The sequence below is a fragment of the Eublepharis macularius genome, chromosome 5 (genome assembly GCF_028583425.1).
Source record: "Eublepharis macularius isolate TG4126 chromosome 5, MPM_Emac_v1.0, whole genome shotgun sequence".
NCBI lineage: Eukaryota > Metazoa > Chordata > Lepidosauria > Squamata > Eublepharidae > Eublepharis > Eublepharis macularius.
In genome coordinates, this window is record NC_072794.1 from 87,733,089 (window position 1) to 87,756,985 (window position 23,897).

At 49.7% G+C, this 23,897-nt stretch overlaps 1 protein-coding gene across 1 annotated transcript; it reads left to right on the forward strand.

Moving 5' to 3' along the window:
* The first annotated feature begins 3,265 nt into the window (after positions 1 to 3,265).
* Positions 3,266 to 23,273, forward strand: TTC39A (tetratricopeptide repeat domain 39A). Its single transcript, XM_054980396.1, is given in 4 exon segments — positions 3,266 to 3,284; positions 5,876 to 5,990; positions 6,464 to 6,580; positions 23,153 to 23,273. Coding segments are annotated over 4 exon segments (372 nt in total).
* The last annotated feature ends 624 nt before the right edge of the window (positions 23,274 to 23,897 follow it).

The following is a 23,897-nucleotide window of genomic DNA, read 5'->3' on the forward strand; positions in this document are numbered from 1 at the left end:
TTTCCGCCTCTTCCTCGCGGATCCTGGGCCCACGCTCACCAGCCTCCTCCTCCACGGCTTCTCCTGCCTCCTCCTCCTCCGCCTCTGCCGCCTCCTCGGGCTGCCCCGCAGTTCTGGGGCGTGCCCTCGCCTTCATCGCAGCTGCAAGAGATTGGGGCGGGTTGTTGGTATCTCTGGTGCCCAGCTGGCATGCAGTAGCACAATGGTGTTCCGCCCCTCAAGGCACCCTGTCGCTGTGGCAGACGCGGGAGGGGGGGGGTTGTGACCTTGTCTTCAGACGGCAGTTGTGTGCATTTTTGCACAAGGCTTACTGCGTTCAATGGGTCCTAATTCCAAGTATGTGGGCACAGCACTGCAGGTGCAATCCCAAAAACGCTTACTAGAGATAAGAACTACTTGACCCCGGGGCAGCTATTTCTTAAAAAAACACTCTTTGGAGCACTCTTCACAGGGCCGCTGTGGCAGACAGGGGGGGAGGGCTTGTGACTTTGTCTGCGTGCCACCTGGAAGTCTGCCTGCAACCTGGGCATCATTGGCCTCTCAGGAATGGCCACCGGGGATTGATGGCAGTGCTGGGGGCCTCAACAGAGCACCACTGATACCCTAATCTGTGGCAGGGCAAAGAACGCCAACGGGAGGGCAAGACTGCTACCAGGCCGAGATCAATTCACCACCCCCCTTCCACCTACCTGCCTGCCTCCGGTCCTCCCAGCTAGGCCTGCCAGCCGCCTCCCAGAGCCGTCGCATGTCCGCAAAGAACGGCGGCCTGGCGCTCATTCTAGGGATGCCCTGCCACTGCTCCATGGCTGCAAAGAAGTCGGCCTTGACCCGCTTGAACTTGGACCTGCACTGGTCCGCGGTCCTGGGCCAACCCTTCGCAGCCAGCTGTCGGGCAACCCTAGCGAAAATGGCCTTTGGGCAGGTGGTGGCTGCCCATTATGCGGCTGGCACGCCCACTCTGCAGAAGGAGGTCAAGCAGGCCTCGACCTCCAGATCCCGCCAGTAGTGGCCCTTACTGGCGGCCATTTTTTCAGCTGCGAGTGTAAGGATATGCGCTAACGCGCGAAAGCGCAACTGCGCATGCGCAACTTTAGAAGCGGCAATCCGTGCAGGCACCCGTTGCCCCGCTTAGCCGGGCAGCTGCTGCCGGCCACCCAGCATTCCCGTCCACCGAGGGCCGCGGCAGCGCCCCCCCAAAGTGCAGCAGCCCACAGTATTTCTCGTTAATGTTTTCCCGATCACCCCCACACTCCCCGAGAGTGTTCACCCAAGGGTTGCCAACATGAGTGTATCGCCGCATTTGCGCATCTCCGCAAAGCAGAACACTCAAGCGACTCTGAGAAGGGGGTAACCGACACGGCTTTGCCACTTTCTGTAGTCACCGGCTTAGATGTGCCGGTGACCCGCATAAAGCCACCCCCTAACACTACCCCCAAAGCAGGAGCGGTCATGGCGGGGGCCACCAGAAAACGTGCGGTGGCACGGACTGCGCATTCGGCTGCTATTGCGCAGTTGCAGATGGTTGCCACGTAGTGCGCAAATGCGGCAATACCAAAACCTGCCAGGTCTGCATTCCCCCCCCCCCGCACCCAGGAACGGACAAGGAAAACGAAAACTGTTCGAGTGCAATAACAAGCATTTATTGGCAGGACAAACTTTTCCTTGCAATATTGGCACTTTGGGGATATGAGTTTTCCCTCCCCCCAAAGAAAGCCAGGGCATCACCGTCCGCAACTTGAATACATGAATTCAGCCATCGCGTCACGAACCCTCTTCCCCTCATCAAGCATCCCCCTGTCGTTCTCCCCATACTCCAGTCCATCCCCGGGCATTGTCAAGGGCGTGGGATCCGTCAGTGACCCGAGCACTGCATGTCCCTTGGCCTCGCACAAGTTGTGCAGGATCACACACGCGGTAACAATGGTCACCACGTTCTCCTCTCTGGCCTTCAGCCGATGGAGGAGGCACTGCCAGCGTCCCTTCAGACGACCAAAACTGCATTCCACCCGGTTCCTGGCCCGTGCCAGGCAGCGGTCGAAGTATTTCTGTTGTGGTGTGACAGCAAATTTTCCGTACGGCTTCATCAACCACCGGCGCATTGGATAAGCACCATCCGAGATCATCAGCGGTGGCACTGAAACACCATTCACTGTCAGGGAGGGATTCCCAGGCACAAAAGCCCCATTGTCCATTGCAGCACAGAGAGCCGAGTTGCGGAAGACGAAGGCGTCGTGGTTCTTGCCACTCCAACCCACCTCTGCATCGACAAAACGGCCGGTGTGATCGACTGTACCCTGCAGCAAGATGGAGGAGTAGTTCTTTCGGTTACCATATTGGTCCGGCTTCCCACGGGGCTGACCGATGCGGATGTGAGTGCCATCAATCGCCCCAACAGAATGAGGGAACCCCAGCGCTGCAAACCCATCCATTATCTGAAACAGAGACCAGAAACACGCATGATTGGAAATGCGCAGTCGCGCAACATCGGGGACACGGAGAACAACACAAACCACCTTTGTTCCAGCCTGCGCAAACCGCCTGCCCCTCCTGCAGCCATCACTCACCTTCCCGACCTCGTCCCCGAGACACACTGTCTTCGAGAGTAGCTGTTTCTCAATTGCGAAGCAGACCTCCAGCACAGCATCCAAAACGGTGGACAGCCCCAGGCCGAAGTGATCCGCTGCAACGCGGTAGCATGCCCCAGTGGCAAGGCACCACAACGTCACTGCCACCCTCTTCTCCACGGACACGGGCTCACGCATGTTGGTGGACTGGCGTGCCAGGGTCGGCCTCAGGGCATCCACCAGCTCATTGAAGATCCCCCTGGTCATCCGGAAACACTGAATCCAATGGGTGTCGTCCCATACACGCAGGGCTATGCGCTCCCACCAGTCCTGGCTCCGGGGGTATACCCAGCAGTCTCTGTGCTCTCTGGTGTCCGCCAGCACATACCATCGCTGCCGCAGACGGATCCCTCGCAAATTTGACCTACGTGAAGCTGCACCCAATCTTTCGCTGTGGAAAATCAGCTGGGCAGCCCTTCTGCGCCTCAGAATGTGCCGCAGATGCGCATGGCAAAGTGTGACCGTGTTCTGCAGCAGGAGAATCACCACTTGCGCCATCACGAGTAAAAGCTCTCTCCCGGGTGCCATTTCAGGGTCCAACAGTCAGCACGTACCAGATTAGCAATTGAGAATCTAGAGTGGAACCATTGACCAATGTACTTCGCGAGAATCTCCCGGACCAATCATTGACCGCATCGTCGATGCCGCGGCTTCGCGCATGTGCGCGTTTGCGCGTTTGCGCAAAACAGGGGGAAAGAAATAAAAAAAAAACTTCGAGACGCGAACAAATGAAGGCCCCCCACGTCAGTTGTGCCGGGGAGAAGAGAACCAATCCCTGGGTCCCTCTCTTGGCCATGCGAACATGCGGAGGCGGAACGGCATGGCTCAGAACGGATGAAGACGGATGAAGACGGGACAAGTCGGATGGAGGCGAAAATACCCGCGTGGCCGGTAAGCGATTAATAGCGCGGGCAAAACGCTATTTCTGGCCGTCTGGAATCGGCCCTTGACTGTCCCCACAAAGAGTACTTCTGTCCCCATTCCAGTCCCAGAGCAGTTTTTCTGCTCCCAGGAACTGTCATTCCACTCTGGGGGCTGTCATTCCATTCTCAGAGGAAGCTTCTCTAACTCCATCCCATGTTTTCATTGCAACTTTTTGGTGCTGCAGTGTATTTCAACAGAGCCAGTGCAAGTCAATTGGCATTCATGGCTCCCATTATAGCTAATGGAACTTTCCTGGGGGCACCCGCTTTGGGGGGGGGGTCCAAAATCCAATCTTCACCAAACTTGGAGGGTGGCTGGAAGAGAGCCTGCTGAAGACTCCCTGTGAGTTTGACGTCTCTGACTGTCAAGAGAGCTGTTTTATGGCCTCTGGAATCGATAAACCAAACAAACCAAACAAACTGGTTCACGAACTGGGCAAGTTCGTTGTGTTTTGTGGTTCATGAAATGTGATGAACCATGAACCACCATTTTCCCTGTTCTTGCCCATCTCTAGGTATCAATTTAATGTTAGTGCTCTGGCTTTAACAACTAGAGTGTTCTGGGAAAGAAGAGAGGTGGGGGCAAGGTTCTGCCTGATTCAGATATATAAAACTCTGAGTTCCAAGAGTATAAATGTATTGGTGAACATGGTATGGCAAGTGTATATATAGGTGAGTGGGTGGATGGGTATAGTTGGGTAGACCCCACACCCCTCAGACACACACAAGCCTTTCATATTCCTTGCCACCCACCCCAAAACCTCCCTTCACAGGTTTGAGGCTTCCAGAAAATTAAGGCTGAGAGTCCACTGCCACACGCCACCTGTCTACCCTACACTGCAGCAGGCAGAGAGCCCTGACCCAAATCCTCACAGGGGCCCCTCTCTCCTCTTGCGGAGGCTCCACCAGACAGGCAGCCAGTTCCTGATATTTGCCTCCTCTCACAGAGCTAAAGCCTAGGCTATTGGAGAAAAGGGAACTCAATAAGTTACTTTCCCTCAATATATGCTGCCATCATTTAAACTAGGCCCATTTAACATGACCAGAGCATTTGTGTGTATATCTTATTTCCCCTCAGCTAACAACTTCAGGCCAGCCAGGGTTAAACAAAATAAAAATAAACTTTATTTACACAATGGAATACACGAGTGAACAGATTTTAAACTACCAAACATACTGGAGTTGAATAGGAAAGGTTTCAAAGTAAGAGATTAACAGCCAGCTAACTTCCTGCGGCCTCTCTTAGCAGCATCTCAAACTCTTCTCCTCCATTCTCTCCCAAGAGCCTCTTTTCCCCTCCAATGGACTCTAACTCTGATTGGCCCAGCATTCCTCCCGCTCTCGTTGGCTTTCTCTCAAGAGAGGCAGAGCTGGAGCCAGTCCTGTCTGTCACACATGGTTCATTTGATTAGACTTGTGAGCTTGGGGTATGTGTGTGATACGACTAAAAAATGAATCACTTGGATTGCAGGCATATGGTGTTGCTTTTGCTGCATAAGTGCTTACCATTAAAGCAGAAGTGACTTTATCAGATCCATCTTAAAACAATGGCAATGGATTTGGTTTCCTGTTCATAAAGGCAGAAGTACTTGCTGAAATGCATACTTCATAGGGTAGTTGAGAGGATGAAGCAAAAAAGTTTGTGAGATTCTTAATGCGCTGATGTTGTGATTTTAACTGCACGTATTTCAAAGCAAGTCTTGAATTCAATGTGTCTTACTTCTTCGTAAACATGTTGAGAATTGGTACCTGGGAATGCAGCTTTATTTCTAATTACTTGCTGTTAGCAAATACATGAAGAATTAAGGTCATATAAAGAATGCTATAGAAATGATGAGAAAAGTGTGACAATGTGATTTTCAAAGTGATGTCTTCTGATTTTTCCAAATAGAATATTTGAGGCATGACATAATTTTGTTATGTTTCAGGAGTGTTCCTACAAGCAATGTCTGTGGCTTATTTTAGCTTAATAGAGTGAAATGGTAAAAGTTATAGTAAATGGGGACAAATAAATGCATATCCTGAAATTTGAGCCTAAATTTAGTAGTCAGTAAACATTTGTGAGTTTTATCTATAATGAAATAAGATTAATCACACAATAGTGTGCGTCATGATGTAAGTACAAGATTTTTGCTTACAGTGGGCAGATCAGATTAAGTGCTATTTGTTAACCTTATATTAATTTAAACATATCTAGTGTAGGTTGGTGTACAGTGATATTAGATATCAAGAAAATGTTGATAACCTAAATGAATATATTTGCTTATTTTTCCTTTTCCTAAAGTAAAAAGATGACACTTCTGATATTGTTGTTGCTTTATCTTGCAGTTACCGATTTTCTTGGTGATGACCAGTATGTGATAAAGTTGCTAAAAGGGTTATGCTTAAAACACCTTGGCAAGATTTTAGAAGCTGAAGAACATTTTGCTTACATTCACGTAAAGTAAGTGTCCCAAATGGAGAACAGTAAGAACTGCAAAGACATCAAGTTGTTGGAGCCCCTGAGAAAAGTTTCTCTCAGTAAAGTGACTTTGCTTTATAAGAATGTTTTTGTTTTTTAAAAGAATGATTCAAAGTAATTTCTGTGTGGCTAATGGGGAGAGTGGCTTACTGCACTGACTTTCTTTTTGGAGAAGCAATATCTAACCTCAGAAAACTCTGTAATGCGTTGTTAAATTGCATGGCTCTTTGCATGCCAGCTGTGAATATGATGTTCCAGGTGAGGCTTCAGGAATGATATGAAAGAATATCCATGGGATATACTTTTGTTCAAAAATTAGGTTAACGTCTTATGATGCACTGTGATGATGCAGATCAATTGCCTTCAACCTTAAGTGAATTTAATACCTGGTTGTATACAGAACTGTTGTTGTTTACAAATTACAGTTCCATTGTTATTTCACTTTTGACCTGCAGTGAAAAAAAGATAAAATATGATCATTTCTTAATTCCAAATGCACTGCTTGAACTTGCTTTATTATACCTGGATCAAGAGAGACAAGAAGAATCAGTAGAAATACTGGAGAGAGCAAAGTAATTCTGTTGAAGCACATACCTGCTATTGATTATTACAGATGGATAGAGAGGAAGGACGGAAGTTTAGATTCTTATTGATCTCTTGGAAGCCTCTGCTGGTCCTAGAATAAACAAGGGATCTGTTTGGCAGAACCTGTACAAACATATAATAAGGCAGGTCATGATCTGTAGGGTTTGTAATTTAAAGTAATTAAAGATAAGAAGGGAGTCAGGGATGGTGAAGTGACTTGCCATGAATATCACCATTACTGTCAGACAAAGGTCAGAAAGTACCTTTAAAAATACATTTTCTAAATCAGGTTAATTATGTCCTGGGTTGCAGGGTCTTATGCACAGTTGTTTGAATTGGTAGAAAAATACCTTGTTGACAGACTATTAACTGGAATTTAAATAATACAGTCGACTGGTTCAAATGTAGTGTCAAATCGTGCACTTCTTCCTTCCCTTGCATACTAAAATTGCCACCCTGTTTGGAGGCAAATCATGTTTCATTGTAATGTTCTCAGCACCGTGGATGTCCTTCTCTCTTTCCCTGTCCTGTCACTTGTAATGAGCCAGTGACCTTGAAGACAGCCGAATTTGTCCGGAGGACTGGTGTCACATGAAAGAATCCCAGCCTTCCCCACAAGATTCCTTCTCTACCCCTCCAAACATTTGGAAGAGTTTGGAGGAGTCCCAGTCAAACTGCTGGCACCATTCCCTAAGTACTTCCCTCAAAAAGCCCATTAGTGCTAAGTGAGCACTAAGCCAGAAGAAAATGGTAACATGGGAGAGTAGTCAGGTAGGATAGCATGCAATCATGAATCTTTTAACAAGCAAAAGCTTTTTTACTATTGATACCAACACAGAATAGTAGAACAATACTAGCTAGAATTAGGGGAAAGTATCTAGCAAAAAAACAGGGTTTCTCACCTGTAACTGTTGATCGTCGAGTCTCTTCTGTGCAGACACACATTGGGACTGCGCAGGCGCAGGCCGGCCGCGGAAAAGATTTTTCTAGCTTTTAGAGATGTGAAGGGGACGTTCGGATCCACCGCGCATGCGCGTCGGTGTTCCCGCCAATTTTGAATGCATATATATCCGAACGTCCCCGGCATTCCCTCAGTTCACCTGAGCCGCCGGAGAAACCAAATTAACCAAACACTCACAGCGGGGACAGGCGGGAGGGAATGTGTGTCTGCACAGAAGAGACTCGACGATCAACAGTTACAGGTGAGAAACCCTGTTTATCGTCTTCGTCCTTCTGTGCAGCCCCACATTGGGAGAGTAACTAGCATCTCACCAATGGGGGCGGGTGTGAGTGTGTACTTGAACAAGGACTGCAGGACAGCTGTGCCAACAGCCGAGTCACGTCGTGCATGCACGTCCACAGAGTAATGCCGGATGAAAGTGTCTGCAGTGGACCACGTCGCAGCTTGGCAGACGTCCTGGAGCGGCACCCCTCGCAGGAAGGCAGCAGAAGCAGCTTGCGCTCGAGTGGAATGAGCGGTAACCAACAAGGGACACTGGACTCCAGCATGCTGATAGCAAAGTTTAATCGTAGACACAATCCAGCGAGAGATGGACTGGGCAGAAGCAGGTGAGCCCTTGCGAGGGCCAGAGTAACACACAAACAGGGCAGGAGATTTCCTGAAACATTTGGTGCAGTGCAAATAAAACAATAAAGCACGCTTTACATCCAATGTGTGTAGTGCTCGTTCCCCTGGGGATGAGGGTGTCGGAAAAAAGGAAGGGAGGAACACCTTTTGCTGTAGGTGAAATCTGGAGACTACCTTGGGCAGAAACTCCATGCTAGTGTGGAGCATGACAGTACCAGGGAAAAACTGCAGGAAGGGAGGGTCACACCGAAGGGCAGACAGCTCCCCAACACGCCTAGAGGACGTGATTGCCACCAGGAAAGCCACCTTCTGAGTGAGCAAAGGCAGGGGACAAGAAGACAGAGGCTCAAAGGGCTGGAGCATCAGTTGGGAGAGAACCAGGGAGAGACTCCATTGAGGAATGGGATGGGCCCTAGGAGGGAAGGTCTTGAACAGGCCCTTCAGGAACTGCTTGGAAAGCCAGTGAGTAAAAACGGTCTTCCCATCAATCTGCTCATGGAAGGCAGAGATTGCAGCCATGTGGACCTTAACACTGGAAAACGCAAGGCCCTGGGAGCAGAGATCCAGGAGGTAGTCCAGGATGACAGGAAGCGGGCAATTAAAGGGAGAAACCCCCTTCGGGGCCAACCACTTGGAGAAACGTAACCACTTCCTCTGGTAGGACAACCTGGTGGACGGTTTCCGGGCGTTCAAGATCACCCCAAGCACTCCAGAAGAGAGGTTCACTCCCGGTTGCCCAGAAGCCAGGCAGTCAGATTCAGTACAGCCACATTGTGATGCCACACCCCGTCCCTGGTCAAGAGGTCCGGGGCATGAGGCAGGGGGAGGCATCGCCCCTGGGACAGGGAGAGTAAAAGGGGGAACCAATCCTGGCGAGGCCACCGAGGGGCAACGAGGATACAGTGGGTTCGGAAGGCCCTGATCCTGGAAAGAACCTTGTATAGGAGCGGGAAGGGCGGGAAGGCATAAAAGAGCCCCGGGGACCAGGGTATCTGAAAGGCATCCCCTAGGGAGTGACGGCCAATTCCGGCCCGGGAGCAGAACAGCGGGGCCTGTTTGTTGCGGGCTGTGGCGAAGAGGTCGACCAAAGGCGTGCCCCATGTGCGGAAAACCTGGTCGAGGTAAACCCTGTTTAGGGACCACTCGTGCTGAGGCAAAAACACCCTGCTCAGTGCATCTGCCGAGGTGTTGAGATCCCCGGCAATGTGCACGGCCCTGGGAAGGACGTTGTTGACCATGGCCCAATTCCATAGAGTCGTTGCCTCCTTGCAGAGCTTGAGCGAGACCGTTCCTCCCTGCTTGTTGAGGTAGTAGCAGGCCGTGGTATTGTCCGACAGGACCTGAACCCTCCTGTTCCGAACGGCATCTGCAAAAGAAGCGAGGGAGTAACGGATCGCCCTAAGCTCAAGAAGGTTGATATGCATGGATGCCTCAGATGGGGACCAGATGCCCTGAGCCGAGAGCTGTCCACAGCGCCCTCCCCATCCCAAGTTGGAGGCATCGGTATAAACCGTAACCTCAGCTAGGAAGGGGCCGAAAGGACAACCCTCAGACAGGTTTCCAGGGACAGCCCACCAGGCCAGGGAGCGCAGCACCACCCTGGGGATGGAAAACCTCTGGTGCTGACCCATGGTAAGGGGGTTGTACCTCCGGACAAACCAGTTTTGCAGAGGCCTCATACGCAGGCGCGCAAAGAAAACCACCCCTGTGGAGGAGGCCATAAGGCCCAACAGTGTCTGAATCAAAAGGGCAGTCTGATACCAGCAATGCATAAAATGCCGGGCTAAAGCGGAAAGCCTGGCCAACCGGTCAAGGGGCAGGTAGGCCCTGCCCAGCAGGGAATCGAAATGGACCCCAATAAACCTAATGGCCATGCCCGGGGTCAGGATAGACTTATCCCCATTAACCACCAAGCCCAACCTAGCCAGCACGGACAAAGTGAGGGCAATATGGGCCTGGAGAGAGTCAGGCGAGGGTCCCACCAGGAGCCAGTCATCCAGGTACGGGTAGATAAAGCAACCCTGGGACCGCAGGTATGCCACTACGGTGGCCATGCACTTCGTGAATACCCTGGGTGCAGAGGCCAGCCCAAAGGGCAATACGGTATATTCATACACAGAATTCCCATACACAAACCGCAGGTATTTCCTGTGGCCCTCAAAGATAGAAATGTGGAAGTAGGCATCCTTCAAGTCTAGAATGGCTAGCCAGACGCCCACCTCCAGGAGCTCAATGACCCGTGCCAGGGTTAGCATCCGAAACTTTTCAACCTTCAAATAACCGTTGAGGCCTCTAAGGTCTAAGATGGGCCGGGAACCTCCACCCTTTTTATCCACAAGGAAGTATCTGGAGTAAAATCCCCATGGGGAAGTAGCGACATTGACCACCCGGACAGCACCTTTGTTAACCAACTCCATAACATTATTGTGTAACACAACATCACAACATGTAGAACAACGGGGAGGGAGAGAGAGAGGAGGTGCATCTGTAAACATTAACTTGTAACCATGGGCCACAATGGACAGGACCCAAGTGTCAGAAGTAACACGTTGCCAACAGGGCAAAAAAGGCCGAAGCCTGTCCAGAAACTGGGCAGCAGAGGCAGTGTCCTTGGAGGCCAACAGGGGAGCGTTCAGGCTTAGTCAGAAGACCGAGGGCTTCTGCACCGAGGTCGAAGGCTTGGGCGAAGAGGGCTGTTGTCTGCCCTTGGACCGGCCGGAGCGCCTGGAAGAGTGACGCTGCTGGGCTGAATAGGATCGGTGACCGTAGGACTGACCCGAGAAAAAGCGCCCTTGATGCTGCTGGTAAGGCTGGTAAGGGGCCTGGTAGGATCGGAACCGACCATAACGATACCTCGGACCCGATGACTGAGCAGAGGGGGCGACTCCCAGGGACTTGGCTGTCTGCTGATTCTTTTTCATCAGGGAGAGGGATTCATCCGTCTTCTCCGAGAAGAGCTGGGGCCCCTCGAAGGGGAAATCCTCCACTTTCGCCCTCTTTTCAGGCGGCAGGGCAGTGGACCGGAGCCAGGCGTGTCGACGCAGGACCACGGAAGTTGCCATCGTTCGCGCCGCGGAATCGGCGGCGTCCTTGCCAGCTGTCATCTGCTGTTTCGACAGCTTCATGGCTTCGGCTTGAAGGGCCTTCACCAGGTGGCGTCGATCCTCGGGGAGAAGAGGACAGCCTCTTCCACAGGAACAAGTTGTAGGAACCCATTATGGCCTGAAAGTTGGCAATACGGAACCCCAAGGACGCAGATGAGTAGATCTTCCTGCCCATGCCATCCAGCTTCCGGCCCTCACGGTCCGATGGAGCCGAAGAGGAACCGTATCGGAACCGGGCCTGGCCTTCTTCCGCCACGATGGACGAGGGTTTCGGATGATTGAAGAGGTACGGGCAATCATCCTGTTTTAAACGGTAGTACCTCTCTACCTTCTTTGCCGTCGCAGACACGGATGCCGGTGTTTGCCAGAGCGCAAGAGCGCTGTCAACGAAATCCTCCACAGGGGGAAACGCCACCGACGCGGGGGACCCGGAATACAGCGCCTCCAGCAGCTTGCTCTTGGGCTTGGAGGTCGTGGAGGAGACGTCTATCTCCAGCGCGGCGGCCATCCGCATCATTTGCTCGGAGAACAGCCTGTAGTCGTCATTCGGAGACGACGAACGGGGCCCACCCACGGTGTCATCCGGGGAAGGATCAGAGGCCGCGTCCGAAGAGCACTCCGACGGGGACGCCAGACCCTCCTCATCCTCGGAATCCGAAAACTCCGGCGAGGTTTGCGTCGGAACCGAAGACCGGTGAGCGGTCAGAACTGACGGACGAGCCGCAGGAACCGACGGTCGCAGAGGCATGCCAGGAGGTGGAGGAGCGGATGCCGGGAGCCCGACCGGCTGAGCCGGAACGGAAACCATCGGAACCGAAGGATGCTGCAGGAAGGGCACCGACTGCTGGAACCACGCCACAAAATCCTGCCAGGAGGTCATGTTCCCAATCCCCGCGACAGGCTGACAAGGGGGCAGAGGAGCAGGCACCGGGGCAGGCCAGCGAAGAGGCATCGGAACCGACGAGGTAGACGGCAGTGGAATGGAGGCCTCCGAAGGCGCCGGGGCGGAAGGCAGGGAACGTTCGAAAGACTGGAACGGTTCCGGGAAAGACGGGAACGGCACGAATTCCTCGGGAACTGACGGAGGAGGCGTGCAAGGAGGCGACGGGGTGTGGAGACTCACCACATCGTCAGGGATCAGGACTGGTCCAGATGGAGAGCCGGGCAGCACAGTCGGAGCCGGGGACAAAGCACGCTCCTTGGCCGCCGATTTCGCCTTGGCCTTCTTGGGTGGGGGCTCCGAAGCAGGCCCTGCGACCGGAGGCCGGGAGGAGGCCTTTGGCTTGGACGCGGAACGCTTCTTGGCCTTCCGGCCCGAAGGGCGATCTCCGGAACCGGAGCCGGATTGGGCCTCCGGAACAGGCTGTCCCGTGGAGTCCGAGGGGAGCGGCTCTGGCGACTTACGAGACGGCGCCGGCGACGGAGCAGCGGAGCGGGGCCTATCTCCCGAAGAGCCCGAGGGCTTGGGGGGGGAGTAGATTGGCATCCCACAAAAAGGCACGGAGTCTCGCCTTTCGATCGCTCCTCGCTTTCGGGGTGAAAGACATACAGATAGGGCAACGCTCCACGACGTGCCCCTCGCCCAGGCAGATGAGGCAGTGCTCATGGCCATCCGAATGTGTCATCTTAGTGCCGCATTTAAGACACTTTTTGAACAAAGATGTCTGCGACATAATGAACGGTATCTCCCGAAAGAAGAGATCCAGGGGAAAATACCGACTAGAAGATCACAATCCAAAAACTCCGAAGAGAGAATAAACGCTAGACAATAGAACCTTTTCGTACGGCGGCGAAAAAGGAACTGAGGGAATGCCGGGGACGTTCGGATATATATGCATTCAAAATTGGCGGGAACACCGACGCGCATGCGCGGTGGATCCGAACGTCCCCTTCACATCTCTAAAAGCTAGAAAAATCTTTTCCGCGGCCGGCCTGCGCCTGCGCAGTCCCAATGTGGGGCTGCACAGAAGGACGAAGACGATTAAAATAAAATCAGAAAACCTAAACTTAGAGCCAAGCTACAAGTGACTTTTTTCACATGTAGAACACATGATCGTTTTCGCAAGTTTTCCTGGGAATTGAAGTCCCTGTGTCATTCCCCTCTCTGTTAGAATCGCTGCCTGAAGAACCAGAGAAAGCCAGCTGCAGCAGCAGCTTTTGCAAATCCAGAGCAGCTCCCCGGGAGCAAGACGCCCAGGGAGAAAGCTGCAGCTGCCGGCCCCCAAAGATCGTTGAGAGCAGGCTTGTGACTGGAGGAACGATTTGCAAAAGCTGCTGCTGCAGCCAGCTTTCTCTGGCTCTTCAGGCAGCGATTCTAACAGAGAGGGGAAGGACACAGGGACTTCAATTCCCAGGAAAACTTGTGAAAACGATCAAGTGTTCTACATGTGAAAAAAGTCACTTGTAACTTGACTCTTAGTTCACAGTTGACCTAACATCTGTCTCCCCGCCCTCCTGGATGGAACAGGGTGCATAGTGAGGTTGCTCTCTAGCAATCTCTCTCTCACACACAAAGCAAAGCAGGCTACTTTTAATTCTTGTCTCCAGTTGTGTTGGAGTTGCAGGTCCAATCTGTTCCCTGGGGCTTTGATCACTGTAGCTCTCCCCCTCCCAAGAAAAATCTTGGCCAATCCCCTTGAGTCCCACATTAGTGTGCTTTACTGTTTTACCTTCAGGATAGAAAACTACATCAATTTTGCCTCTTGGTTGTCTCCAAACGCTGTGTGTTCCCATTGGTCCATCTCCATAGACTTGCCTTCTTTCCTGAGTGACCATTTGCCTGGTTTCATGGTCCGAGGTTGCCCAGTGCTGGATTTATTTTCCTCTCATGCATAACAGGAATTACATCTGAACTAGTGAACTATGGTTTGTGCTTGCCTGGCAAACCAGCATTGAATTCCATGATCATACCATAACAACACTGATAGGCATGACTACAGTATCCTTGGCAACTCTGCTGCCATCAAGGTTGCTTAGAGATTGAAGGTACCAGTTAATGTATGATGGTCCCGATATTGCTCTGCTTGGGACAAACCACACTGCAGGCTGGCAGGGAGGGGCCACATGCCTTCCCGTCATGCAGGAAATCATTACCACCTATACACAAACACCATGGATCTTTGCAGATTGGGGTTTGGATCCCTAGCAGTGCAAATACAGATAGCCTACAAGTAACCACCCTTTTGCCCAGCAAACAGATGGTCTCAAAGAAAAGGAAGGAGAGACATTACAGTCACAATACCCAGTAATCTCTATGGCAGGGTTCCACAATGGGCCAAACTACAAGTGACGAATGACACTTGAACGGCAAGTGAACAGACTCACATGTATTCCTCCCTGTTCACTTGAGCTCCACTTGATCAGGGCCGGTGCCAAAGTTTCTGGCGCCTGAGGCTGGGGGCAGCTTCAAGGCTGTTGCTGCCCCCACTCCACTTGATCACATGTGATCAAGTGGAGCGCAAGTGGAGCACAAGAGGAGCGCAAGTGAACAGGGAGGAATACATGTGAATCTGTTCACTTGCCGTTCACGTGTCATTTGTCACTTGTAGCTTGGCCCAATGTGGTGCCCCTGGGCACCATTCTACCCGCCAGCATCTTTGCTGGTGCCCATCAAGTATTTTTAGAAATTGGGTGGAGCCTGATGGGGCTTTTGCCAAGCATTGGCTTCTGATTGGCCACTAAATTTGATTAGCTGTGCAGATTTTTAAAAACATTGTTTTGGCAGAAACTGCTTTCATAGCACAAGGATCTTCACTGTGCAACTGAACGTAAGCTGTGGCAGCCATTTTGTGGCTGGCTTTGCTTCCTGCAGCAGCCATTTTGTGGTAGCCATTCTGTAGCTGTGCCCACCAAACCGTATCAGAATTCCAAGTGTGCTCCCAGGCTCAAAAAAGTTGGGGCCCCCTGCTCTATGGCCTTTACCAATAAAAGTTTGTGTACAGAACAGATGGCATCCACAGGAGAATGGTTCTGTCATGGGCCAGCCTCGGCTCATCACCTTACCACTCACCGCTGAGTCCTTTTTGGAGGACGAGGAACAAGAGGAGCCAGCCATTATGCCAGAGAAGCCTGCAATGGAGACAGCTGCAGTGCCAGAAGAGCCCTTGAGGGAGCAACCCCGGACTTTGGAGGAAGCCGCCAGGAGTGAGGGCTTGCACAGGACGAAGGGTAAATTGGCACTAGAAAAGACTAAGCCCCCCCCCCCGAGCCCACCTCAAAACAGGAACCGGCAAAGGGTGGCGGTTTGGGAGCAGCACAGGAGCACTTGCCTTGTAGGCTCAGTGCTGGCTGGGACTGAGTGCTGAGAAAGAGGTGCTGCAATCAGGCAGAGAAGAAACACCTGCACCTTAGCCTCCTAACTGGAGCAGAGGATAAGCAACCTAGCTCGCTACTCCCTGTGACCTGAGCCTTGTGGCTGGAAGCTCTTGACCCCACCTTGTACCTTTCTCCTCCTTGGACTGAACTCTCAGTTTATGACCTTGGCTTGACTCCTGACTTTGCACCTGTCTGCTTTGTTATTGGATTGCTTGCCTGTGTTAGGACTCAGCCCGTTGCTCTTAGACTGCCTTACTCATGTGTGAACTTGAACTGCCTGACTGATCGTAAGCTGTTTCACCTGCCAGCTGTACCAACCCCAGCTTGTACCGGCACCTAGCCTCTGAGAATGACAGGCTCGTTTTCCACTCTAGGGATAACATTCCCAGACAGATTCTCTTAGGAACATACCAAACAATACAACTGTATCAGTGCCCATGTGAGGGAATATTCTTTTTGCAAGGGAGAAGTCATGTGCACTGGAAACAGCATTAAGAGATGCCTGGTGACTTAATGGAAAAGACTGCAATAGGAAATAGATGCGGGCCAGAGCCCTGCCATGGAAAGAAACTGAACCAATCTCTGCAAGACATAGCTTTATGTTCAGATGCTCTAGTAGCAATAATGACATTGGATGCAAAATCAGTGGATAATTATGTTGGATAAGATGAAAGATGGATCATACAGGGGTCTTTGCACTCTCAGAGAAACACAGCCCACTGCATATCCTATTCCCCCCTCCCCCTCACACTGAGGAGGAACAACCATATAGACTAGAGTCAAGGGGACCCTGGACAGAACTAGTGGAGTAGCACAGGGGTCATATAGCAGGAATCCCAGGTTCAGTCCCGAGCCATGGTCTTACAAGAGAAGAGTCTGGGATCTTCTTCTTCTCTTCTGCCTCCCCCTCAGCAGGATCCCTGTATAGTAGCCAGCCATCTTATGTTCTGTTTAATTGCCAGTGCCTGCTGGATACGTGGATTGTGCCATTGCCCACCCCCTTCCCCCCACAAAACCATATCATGGTAGCAATGCCATTTGGTTTGTCATCATGCCTGCATCATCTGAGAGCTACTGGGGGACTAAGTTGCTGAGACCTGCTTCCCCACTCTTATTCATGCTCATCTCTAAGTGACAAGGCCAAGATACAGATTCCAAGACTGATGAGATGTTTTGATGGAGAACCTGTTCCACCCTCTATGTGAGTGTACTATCAGGAAAACTACTGAAGTGGGTAACAAAACAAGAATTCCTTTTCTAGAAACCTTCAAAAGAACTGACAGTCAGCACAACATTAATTAAACACGATTGCCTGTAGAGTGAGTTCGGCAAGCAACACATAGGTGGGGTTGCTAACTTTTCTATTCTTGCAGGACATGGGGACCTGTGACAGCTGCATGACAGTCAGTAGTATAATCAGCGCATCTTTTTGGTCATTTCATCTCCTTGCTCTGTGTGTGTGTGTGTGTGTGTGTGTGTGCGCCATCAAGTCGCAATTGACTTATGAGGACCCCAGCAAGGGGCTGTCAAGGCAAGTGAGAAGCAGAAGTGGTCTGCCAATGTCTTCCTCTGCAGAGTCTTCCTTGATAACCCATCCAAGTACTGACCTTGCTTAGCTTCTGAGTTCTGATGAAAACAGGCTATACCAGGGGTGGCCAAACTGTGGCTTGGGAGCCACATACGGCTGGCTCTTCTAGACATATCATGTGGTTCCCAAAGGTCTCTGAGCATCACCATGGCTTTACAGTTTATCGGGGAAGGAGGAGGAAATAGGCAAGCTTGCAAGCTCCTCCCCTCTACCAGAGGTCCCAGGAGAAAAGAGAATTCAGGAAAACAGAGCATGCAGCCACATAGCTCATCAAGGGCTCTCACATACAGAGGCTCCACATGCCCAGTTGCAGTGACAGCAGCAGCAAGAGGTGAACCAGGAAGCTAGATGGCCAACCAGTTGAGGCACGCACCCCCCCCTTCCCTTGGCAAGGTGGCTGGGCTGATGGCAGGCGGGCATGGTGCAGGGCCAGTGTGGTTGAACCGGACTGGAGATGTGGTCATGGTGCCGGGCCATGAGGCTGCTGGCAGGCAGGCGGGCAAGGCATGCGATCCCAATACTTTCCTCCCTGGCTGTTTAATCAAAGTTTGCAGCGTTACTCCTTTGCATAGTGGTTTACACAGGAGGAAGCCCATCTCTTGAGTGACTTTTGTGATGTCACTTCCAGATCAAAGGTCAGGTGATGGCACTTCCCAAGCTCCACCTTCCGATGATATCACTTCCAGCATAATGCACTAAACCCCCACCCCTTCCTGTGATGTCACTTTTAGGGCACTACCCCAAACCCGCTTTTTCCTCTGAAGTCACTTCAATGCATCATGTCTTGTGGCTCTCAAACATCTGATATTTGTTCTGTGTGGCTCTTACATTAAGCAAGTTCGGCCACCTTTGGGCTATACCATGCCACCCTCCCTCCCCCCATGCTGAGTACTATTACATAATTGTCTGTAATACTCTATAGGATTGTATAAGAACAGCATAGTGGGTAAGGAAGCATAACTGGCTTCCCAGTGGTCATTATTGCCATTGTCTTTCTTGTGGGTTATAATAATAATATTCAATTTATATACCGCCCTTCAGGACAACTTAACACCCACTCAGAGTGGTTTACAAAGTATGTCATTATTATCCCCACAACAATAATCAGCCTGTGAGGTGGGTGGGGCTGAGAGAGCTCCGAGAAGCTGTGACTGACCCAAGGTCACCCCAAGTGGAGGAGTGGGGAACCGAAACCAGGTCTCCAGATTAGAGTCCCACACTTTTGGTCTTCTGGGTGTAGAAGAGCCACCTAACTGAGAGCCATCTACAAGTGACGCCTGACACAAGTTGGACACATGTCAGTTTCCCTTAAGTTTTAATGGGAAGTGTCGGCGTCCTGTCTTACTTGCAGCTTGGCTCTCTTGTAAAAGCCCACTGAAATCAACTGAAGTTGCAGAGCAGTCAGTCTAACACATTAGAGCTTGGCTCTAATGTGGACCAATTGGAATGGGCAGCCGTGGTCCCAGCGGCGTTCCCAGCTCCTCTTGGCCCAGCAAGGTGAGGTGGCCACCAGGCAAGCTTGTGCTGTCCCAGCCAGGCCAAGCCGCCACTAATCCGAGGCCACTCTAGGCAGACAGCGGCTCCCCAGCTCAGATACCCAGGTACTGGAGCACAGGCAGAGCCCCTCGCCACCCCCAAGCAGCTGTGGGCCCGTCCTGCCGCTTCACTTCAGCCTGGGCGAGGTCACGCTGCCAGCCAGGCCGAGAGGAGCCGGGAGCGCTGCTGAGACCATGGCTGCCTGCACTCTCTCGGCGACCACCTCCAAGGGGTGGCAGCAGGACAGGGCCTGGCCAGCAGCGTGAGCTCACCCAGCGTCTGCCTCACCCTACTGGGCCGATAGGAGCCAGGAGCGCTGCTGAGGCTGCGGCTGCCCATGTTCCCTTGGTGGCTGCCTCTGAGGTGTGACTGCGGGACGGGGCCCGGCCAGCAGCACGAGCTCACCCAGCATCTGCTCCCAGCTCCACTCGGCCCAGCAGGGTGAGGCAGACACCAGGTGAGCTCGTGCTGCTGGCAGGGCCCCATCCCACAGCTGCACCTCGGAGGCAGCCACCAAGGGAGTGTGGGCAGCCACAGCCTTGACAGCACTCCTAGCTTCTCTTGGCCTGGCAGGGCTGCTCTTGGCCCGGTGTCTGCCTCACCCTGCCAGATTGAAGTGCGGCAGTGGGATGGGGCCGCAGCTGTAGGGGGTGGCAAGGGGCTCTGCCCTCGCTCCAGTATCTGGGCACCTGAGCTGGGGAGCCGGTGTCTGCCTGGAGCCGCCTCAGGTTAGTGGTGGATTGGCCTGGCTGGGGCAGCATGACCTCGCTCGGTGGCCACCTTGCCCTGCCAGGCCAAGAGGAGCTGGGAACGCTGCTGGGGCCATGGCTGCCCATTCCAGTTGGTCCACATTAGAGCCAAGCTCTAATGTGTTAGACTGGCTGCTCTGCAACTTCAATTGATTTCAATGGGCTTTTACACGGCGAGCCAAGCTGCAAGTCAGACAGGATGCCTACACTTCCCATCAAAACTTGAGGGAAACTGGCATGTGTCCAACTTGTGTCAGGCATCACTTGTAGCTTGGCTGTGAGTGTAGAGGGGACAAAGAAGACTGAGGGAGTATTTTGACTAAAGGTAGAATCCTGGACAGACAGTATGTGTGTCACTGAGTACTTACAGACTTGAGGGAATAGATGCCATCACCTAGTTGTTTTTCCAATCCACATGCCACAACCTAACTTTCCACTTTCTCAATGGTAGTCCCTCTTACAACTTTGGGGTGGGATTTATCAGTTGAGGTGATAATGTGGTCAGTTGCATAGTGCCCATCCTAAAAGGGAGATGCATTACAAACCTGTCTTTAGAGTATGTTCTCCCTCATGTGCTGTGGCTCTGGTCCTGTCCAGAAGGGAAGTCATGGTATTGGCCAGCAGTACCAGTGGGTCCTTGGTATTCATCCACAAAGGTCTGTGCACCATGTTGCATAATAGGAGCTTTTCTGTCAGAGTTCAACCATAGATATTACCTTGGATATAGCTGTATGATACAGAATGTCATCTATCCTGTTTAAATGATAAAAGTAATTAATTTATTCACATTTTCTCATATGTCTCTGAATGAAAAAGCTGATGTATCTGTTCTTACTTTTACTACTTTGCTACAGCTAGCTTCATTGGGCAGATGTTGGTTGTGTTACACTGCAGAACAGCAGCTAACATGAGCAGGATCCTACCTCTACGTTGTATCTCCTTTAAACTGAGTTACTTGCCAAATATACTCCTTTAGCATAGGAGAGGCTATGCCTTGGGAGAGTTTTCTAATTAATTCATTAAGCACATGGAGGAGTTAATTAGAGTCAGTGGAGGAAAATTTCTCTCTCCCCTTTCAACAGAGAACAGAAATTGTGGTAGAAAGAATTAGAGTGCACAGAGCCTAGTTATTTTGCTTTTGGTGTGTGTCTCCCTACTTTATTCTTTTCAAGAGTGTAAACATTACTGAACCATTATTGTATAACAAAGAATAAAATACCACCATGTTCAGAGTTCCACTGGACAGTTTTTAAGGATGATGTGCAGGACAGACCTTACTGACAGCTCCGAGGATGTAGTACAGCATCTTCTCTGTTTTTGTGTGTATTTTTTTCCTCCAAGTGTTTTCTTCATGGAAAGGGGGGGGGGGATGTCAATTTTGGTATCCTAAGCTTGTTTTCTGAACTAGTTTAAGACTAAAAAAAAGCCACAAGCCACAAGAGAGCAAACAGGTGGTGAAAACTAAGAATTGCAGACTCAAGCATGTAAGCCACAACTTTAATGGTACTTGGTTCTGTATGACCTAAATTCACACACTAGTACCAGCAAGACTCTGCAGTAGGAGAAAAGCTAAAAAACAAGCTGTAAACACATCCATGTCTTCTTTCCACGTTCTAAAAATTACAGGGGCAATCAAGGAGTATGATTTTTATAGTGATTGTCAGATGAAAAATAGTAAGTCTAATTTATTTTTTTCTATCAATATTGTGATATCACTTCCTCCATAATCTCAGAATGGTATCACAGAGGGGTCCCTTTTCTGTTTAATTACCCTTCTTGACCAGTGAGAGCAATATATAAAGCCTTTATGTTTAAGTAGCTATATGGAAATGTCTGTCTGCTTGCTGTATGTATAGGATGCTGCAATGTGAGGGCCCATCTGTCTAGAAAAATAGTTCTGCTTTTCTCAGAAAGCTTAATTTAATGCACAGCAGAAAATGCAGTTCCAGGACTCTGTAGATCAAATAACTGTGTCTCACTGAATTTTCTTGGCTTTGCTAGTTGGCAGCCTTTTATTGTAATTGAGTGTCTGGTCATGTGAATGAGTGTGCTTCAGTAAATCCATGCTGTATGTTCTCTGGCTTCAATATTTCTTTGGCGTTCATTTCAGAATGCTTTCTCTCTCACTCACATTCTCCCTAGTGCTGCCTTTTGTTTGTTTACTCAGTTCTCATTTTGTAAGTTCAGTAAACAAGTTGAAGACAAGGAAAAAAACTGAACTCCACCCCCCATGCAATTCCGAAACCCTGGACATGCAGGCTAGCATATTAATTATTTGAGGATGGGTTGATACTTTTAAAAGCTTGTTTTCTTTTTTGTAGCACTTGTACTGAAATGAATGATGGATGTGCAAGAAACCAGCTTGTGTCATTCACAGTTGTGGTTCTTGCTTAGGAAATGGTCCCAATAAAATAGGGCCCAAGTAATAAAGAAAGCAGACCACAGCCGTAAAGGGATGCCTTCCCTTCCCTTCAGGAGGGTCTAGGACTATGTGCCACACCATTACCACACTGAGAGATTCTCTTTCTGCCATTTACTTGACATGGGCAGGGTGATTTTGATGTTGCATTATGCCCTGTGTAGAGTCACTATCCTCCAGGTGGGGCCTGGACCACTCCCAGAATTACAACTGATCTCCAGACTATAGGGAGGAACTGGCAGCTTTGTATTGAATCTCCTCTCTGCTGAGCTCCCTCCCCTCCTCAAACTCTGCCCTCCACAGGCACCATCCCCAAATCTCCAGGAATTTCTTAAGATAGAGCTAGAAATCCTAGTCCTGAATATTATTACAAGAAGAAGAGGGGGCCTGCCAAGGGGATGCTACTTTTACCTATATTTCTGTGGTCCAAATAACATGTAACCCAGCATAGACAGTCACAGTGGTGTAGGGGATAGAGTGTTATACTTGGGCCAGAGATACCTCCATTCTAAACCCAGTGCAGACATGAAACTATAAGGATAACCTACTTGCTTATTAGGTTGAAATGGGATATATGTTTTATATGGCTCTCAGAGATAGTCCACATGCTTTGCACACAGAATATCCAATGTTCAGTCCCTGTCATCTCCATCTGAAAAAGAGATCTTGTGTAGGAAGGCCAGAAAAAAACGCTCCGCTCAAGATCCTGAAGACCTGCATCTAGTTAGAGTAGAGTAGAATAGAGTAGTTGGACCAATGTACTGGCTGGGTATAAGGCAATTTTATATATTAATGTGACTTGTTCTGTTCTTCAGTTGCAATTTACAGTGGCACTTAAATTTCTTATTTCCATGCTTGTATACTCTGAGTTCATTTTGCAGAGAAGGTTTAGATTTCTTTCCTTAATAAGCATTAGCTAAGAGACACTTCCATAAATACAGAGTTGCTTAAAAATGGGGACTGGATTTCAGGGTTAGAGCTTGCTGACATTATGGATACTTTTAATAGCTAGCATGGCTCAACATTTTGTTTGGGATAGGGAGTGAGATGTAGGTCTTTAGATGCATTTTCCCTGGTAAATGTCAGGCATTAGAACTTCGAATAAACTAACAAAGATTCTACCATTCTATGAATGGTCTCTTTTCTTTCAAAGGAGACAACAAAGGACCTTGTAAATAAAGCTTTCCCCCCTTGCTGTCTAAAAATCACACAGTTAAGTACTGTTGATATGTGCCTATCATACTGTGTCTTGTTTGTTTAGGCAAAATTACAAGAATTATTCCATGGAAACAAGAACACATTTCTGAATTCAAGCTGCCTTGCACCAAAGCAAATCTTTTCAAGAAAATGGAGTTCATTCTGTAGCTCCCATGGTATCATAATATAATCTTTTTAAAAAGTCTTGTTTGTATGTAAACTTTCATACCAGAAAATCTGTGGCAATATTTTTAAGATACTTCCCCGTTTCCATATTTTAAGCAAATTACGTATTTAACAAATGCGGGTTAAAAAAAATTCTTTCTCCAAATGTGGTTTACGATACGTCTGAATGTGAATTTCCTTTGTGTAGAAGTTGTTTAAAAAATAAGTTGGCAGAGGAACAATTCATGACAACAGCTGATATCTAGTTTTGTGTTTGATATGGTTCCAAACATTTTTGCAGACAGTATTGTAAATAAAACGTTTTAATTATTTAAAATGAGGTACCCATTTTTCTGACAACTAACAAATAATACTAATGAGAATAAGCAAATAATAACTTTACTAATTTATGCTGGAATATGAACTATTCTGATCAGTTATTTTTAGCTTCTCTTATCTTTACCAGCTTTCCTTTTCAATAATATTTGAGCTGTTAACAAAATGCCTATTCAGACAAAAGACTTTCTTATATGATGCCATAACTATGCCTGTTTTTAAGGAAGTAGCAAGGATTTAGTACACACCAATGAATAAGTTAAAATAGCCAAAGAACCATAGTGAATAAACCTGAATTACTATCTGGA